The sequence below is a fragment of the Etheostoma cragini genome, chromosome 9 (assembly GCF_013103735.1).
Source record: "Etheostoma cragini isolate CJK2018 chromosome 9, CSU_Ecrag_1.0, whole genome shotgun sequence".
Taxonomy (NCBI): Eukaryota; Metazoa; Chordata; class Actinopteri; order Perciformes; family Percidae; genus Etheostoma; species Etheostoma cragini.
Genome location: NC_048415.1, coordinates 17,098,650 through 17,103,686, shown reverse-complemented (window position 1 = coordinate 17,103,686; position 5,037 = coordinate 17,098,650). Strand labels below are relative to the sequence as shown.

Genomic DNA, 5,037 nt, shown 5'->3' with positions numbered 1-5,037 from the left:
TTTTTTTTCAGTTATAACAATAAAATAAAAAATGAAATATTTAAAAGAACTTGGTGTGACTTCGTACACCATTCAAACCTAGACTTGTTTTGACTATCAAGTTCAAAACTTATGAGCATGTGGGAATCTAATTATTACAGGTTTGCTCATTATAGTGCACAGTTGAAACTTGGGTACACTTAAATTACATTTGGCAAAGTATTTAACGCCACATGGGCTTGTACCATTCCTTAGTACATGACCTGAAGTCTTTCTTCTCCCCCCACCTCTCATCTTCTTTCTATTTCCTGCTCATCATCTTGACGTTCTTCTTGTTGAGGATGTTCTTCAAGGTTTTGTTCATGTAGAAGGGCCGGGCGGGAGAGCCGTCGTTCGCCTCCAGATCCCATACTAGGAGGCAGCAGTAGCAACATGTTAAAAACGGAGATGGAAATTGCACTGGACAAAATGTAATCCATTTATTTTTATTCAAAAAAAAGAAAATCACATTTTCATTGATTAAAAAAAACTCTCCTATACAAAAAGAACACTGAATAACCTCCAGATAGATGCGTGTATTATACTTGGTATTAAAACAGCAATACATTTGAAGCATCCAATAAAAAATGTACCAAAAATGGCTTTGACATCCTTTTATAAACTGTATCGCAAAAAGGTTCCTGGAGTAAGGTCTAAAACCACAGAATAAGAGGAACAATTTTTTTTTTTTTCACAACTAGGCACATAAACTAGTGGCTGCATTCAGAAGTGTCCTGAAAACTATCAGGTTCTATTCAAATCTTAAGCAAAAATCAATAAAATGTATTTTGAAGTCTTAACCTCCCACAAAGTCTCTGTCTGGTTCACAGAGCTGATCTTTATAATGGAAACTTTGAAATGAGTGTGACCTTCTTTTCTTTTTTTATAATTATGTAAAATAAGAGAAAAGGGTTTTGCTAAGTGCAGAAATACACACCATTATTGGATCTGTGTAAGTATAAATACGGTGGATCAAAGCAACATATAAAGCCAATGGCAAATATCAACAGCCGGCAAAATAATCATGCTTGACAGAAGAAATAAATCACATGGTTCTTTTCCCACATGTGAAAGTGCATACAAAACATGATTTTACACTAGAAGACCAAAGTGCGACAAGAGGTGTGCCCCATAGGTCCACCACTTTTTATGTTAAAGACTTATGCCATACATAGTCCATCAGTGGCATATGTACATCTTAAGGTCCTCATGTTTGTTTGGGTAAAAATGCTCATGTCATATTTGTCTTAGCCTGTGCGTCCGTCCTGCGAGATAGCATGTACCCTCTCAGTAAGGCAGAGGTCAGAAGAGAATACAGAGAAGAAAAAAGAAAATAAGCGTGGCAGAAAAAAAGGCAAGTATCTGAGTTGGCTCAAGAGAGTGAGGAAACTGGTCTTTTCTAGTCGCCCATGCCTTTCCTGGGAGAAACCGAAGTAAAAGCATGTCCTTTCATGTCCTGACCAGGCTGGGATGCATCCAATTTTGATGTTTAGCCCTACAGTACTCGCTCTCAAATGTCCAGACCCCAACACATACAGTAGCTATGGAGAAGTGAGTGAGAGAGTAAACAGTTATGGTAGAAGTAAATAGGGCTGCACATTGCTCAGGAGGCAGCGCATAATTTGGCACCCTCCTCTCCTTTGCGCAGGATCTTGTGCAGGCCAGGAGACATGTAGTAGGGCCTGGAAGAGGAACCATCATTCCTCTCTAGGTCTTCACCTGAGACCAGGTTCCAGCACAGCAGAAGACAGGAGGAGCAGGAATAGCAGACAGAGTGAAAGCCAGAAAGAGAAAGCAAAGCAAAGACTTAGTAGAGAGAAATATTCAAAAAGGTCATGCGGCAATTAAAGAGCTGAATGAGCAGGAATTTATTTTCGTTGTCATTAAGAGCCCGTTTTTAACCAGAAAAGAGTTATTTTCAGCTGCTGACAGCCATTTCATTTTTAACCATATTAGCAATGATCAGTACAAGTCATATTCTCACACTGTGTCATGTAAAGTACCGGAAAAAAACAGCAGACTTACAAAAGCACAGGAACAACGTGTCCACACACATGGCATAGACGTTTAAAAAGCCATGTGCAATCATGTAGGATCCAAATATCACCGTCTGAAAGAAACAACAGGTTGAAGTCAGTATGCTATTCTGTCAACATCTATTCTGAAAGTCGGTTTTATCATGCAAGAACAACAATCTGCATTCCAGCAAACACCAAAAACATCAAGAATAATATTTACCACTAAGTTGTAAAGCCAACAAAAAACTAATTACCTTGTGCAACCATCTATGCAATCTGATCTTAAGAACTGAAATGGTGTTAAGGCAACTTTCCACAATTAAGACAAAACAAACAGTGTGCACCCAGTGAGCATTGATCCATGCCACAAACTATTTACAAACTTAGAAGGCTACATTTTAAACTCATTCTGAATTATTCAGTTTAATCAGTGTCATCTGTGTGCAAAAATGTGACAAATGTAAACGGCACAAGATAACCTATATACATATTGTAGTGGTATATTCACTGAGAAAAGCAGAAGAATTTTCATTTAATATATTTGCCAATTTAATGCTCCTGCTGCCTTTTTTAAAGATTATTTTTTGGGCATTTCTTAGGCCTTTATTGACAGGACAGGTGAAAAAGGTCAGCTGCGTTGAGGAGTAAACCAGGAGCACTCTATTCAAACGTTGGAGACAGAGCCAGAGACATAAAACAGAGGAATGGTTTTCCACTATCATAAAAGGAAGGTTGTGAATAAATCAAAGTACCTCTGAGCATCTGGATACAATCTTTCATGTGCACAGTGAATCGTTCAAATCAGAATACAGACATACCTCAACCTCCCGAAGAAAATTGATTTAGTCGTTCTTGCTGCTACAGTCACTCATTGAAAAGTCCACATTTTTAAATTCCTTACCAGAAGGGGGACCCAGCAGTAATTTAGGGATGGCGCTTCCCCTTGAATGACTGGTATTTTATGCGTGAAGAAGAAAAATGCAAGAACACCTGGAACACATAAAAAGCATGGGAGTCTATTTTCTTATCCACTCCTTAAAAAGGTTACTTAATAAATCCTTTAAGATCAAACATTACAAACATAAGGGATTTTTTTTGACAAATCAAGCAGCCTCCTTTATTCTAAGATGCTTTTTAAGTAGGTTGAAAGGGGAAAATTAAGGGTTTACAAACACACACATTTAGATCAATACATCTTACATAAGTGAATATAAAAGGACAAATAACACTATTTTTTATGTACAGGGATTTATAAGGGTAACGTCTAGGATTAATTTAGATCCATGTTTAAAGTAAGTTCTCATCACTTGAACTGAATTCAAGGCCTCCTAAAGAGACTTACATTTTTTCACAGACCGGCCAAAAACATGTGCAATGGTAAATTTCAACTTAGAATGACACAAACTGAAATTAAGTACTGTATGTGCATGGCAGAAAAAACTGTTAGTGAGAGGATTTATCATCCAACTTTACAGATTACAGATAACATTACAGACCGCAAGTGGCATGAAACTCACCAACACTTCCTGAAATAAGCAGTTTTCCCAAGAAGAGCAGAAAGTCTGTCACCTTGTCAAGGACAGCCACCCTAAAGAGGAGGCAGAGAAAAGCCAGAGTGGAGGAGAGAGAGTTGCAGAAAGTGCACACACAGCAATAAATACATGGGTAGGCTAATGATCTTTTATTTTTCTTAGCCTTGCATGTTAACGGAGTGTGACTTAGCAGCAAGTCAGTGCAGTCTGATCTCTTTTAGATGCATGGATCTGACACAGACCTACAAGATAAGGCCCTACCTTATAACGTTCCTCATCAAGAGAAAGAAAGCATCCTTGGAAGAGGTGCAGAAGTTCTTTCCATATATTGCTATCTGTTTGTGAGAGAAAAGTAGAGAGTAATCAAGCATTGAAGCACAAGCCAGGACAACTAACAATTGAACTGCAAACAGATACTGGCCTTAAAATAATCCATGTCGATGTCTCGGAACTCACCATAATGTATGCGTTTCTGTTTATAAACCTGATAAAATGTTCCAGGCACCAGAAGCAGCATTTGAGGCAGCAAAGCATGAATCGAGTGCATGCATTTTGAGAACCTGGAAATAATATTAGCAATCATCAACATCCCCTTGGAAAAAAATGGTGTAAAAAATAGGGTTAGCTAGTGTTATTTAAGAGTTACAGCTTACCTTTCAGTTTGTGATCCAGGTACTCTAGAACAATTCGGAACATCTGAACCACAGAGAGGATCAGAGAGCCAAAGGCAAGAGAACCTGTGTGGTAACTGTGACACCAGAAACCAAATGGTGCATTAGACATTTTAAACACTTAAATGAATTCTTTGTTGATTAAACAGATGCATGTATTGAGAAATCCTTTCTTTTGATCCTGTCGTTTATGGATATTTATTCATCTCATTCTTTTTAAGAGTAAAGAAATGCAAGTACCGCAGTGGATAGCTTAACTTTGACATGGACAATGGTAGTATGTTACATCTCCCTACCGTATGGCTCGGCTGAAAGAGGAGTAGAGGGGGCATGCAGGGATGTCGTTTGGCTTCTTCAGGGCCCAGTAGTAGGACGCAAAGGCCCCGGCCAGGGCACACTGGCCCAGCGCCATGGTAAAGTTGACCAGCCAGAGGAACACAAACAGGTTACACACATGGAGGACTAGGATGTAGCGATGGTACACACTTTCTCCACCGTAGAAGGCAAACATGCACTGTGACCCGGGGCACACTTTGGTAATATTGGTTTGATTGAACGTCTGAAAGAAAGCAACAGATTTGATCTGAATGTGTAGTTGGATACGAGTAATGTGATCTAATATTTGCTTAAGCACCTTTACACTTAATTCATAACCAGCTAAACTACTCAATCAAAGAAAAGCACTGGTGTGACTTTTAAGCATCAGTGACTAATGTGAACTCTATCTACACTCACCGGCCACTTTATTAGGTACCCCATGCTAGTAACGGGTTGGACCCCCTTTTGCCTTCAGAACTG

General features: G+C 38.9%; 1 protein-coding gene across 5 annotated transcripts in view; it reads right to left on the bottom strand.

The window, feature by feature from the left end:
- Positions 1–36: 36 nt before the first annotated feature.
- The window catches only part of slc44a5b (solute carrier family 44 member 5b), a 36,010-nt gene continuing 31,009 nt past the window's right edge, over positions 37–5,037 (bottom strand). For 3 of the 5 annotated variants that reach the window (XM_034881410.1, XM_034881412.1, XM_034881415.1), the window contains 8 exons: positions 4,536–4,798; positions 4,222–4,316; positions 4,025–4,128; positions 3,830–3,903; positions 3,554–3,624; positions 2,938–3,026; positions 2,044–2,128; positions 704–1,737 (listed from right to left, as the gene is read on the bottom strand). In XM_034881410.1, coding sequence (XP_034737301.1) covers positions 1,622–1,737; positions 2,044–2,128; positions 2,938–3,026; positions 3,554–3,624; positions 3,830–3,903; positions 4,025–4,128; positions 4,222–4,316; positions 4,536–4,798 — 897 coding nt within the window. In that variant the 3' untranslated portion in view covers positions 704–1,621. Of the gene's footprint in view, positions 391–703; positions 1,738–2,043; positions 2,129–2,937; positions 3,027–3,553; positions 3,625–3,829; positions 3,904–4,024; positions 4,129–4,221; positions 4,317–4,535; positions 4,799–5,037 lie in introns of those variants that run through there. The other 2 variants (XM_034881411.1, XM_034881413.1) reach the window with 1 other exon arrangement.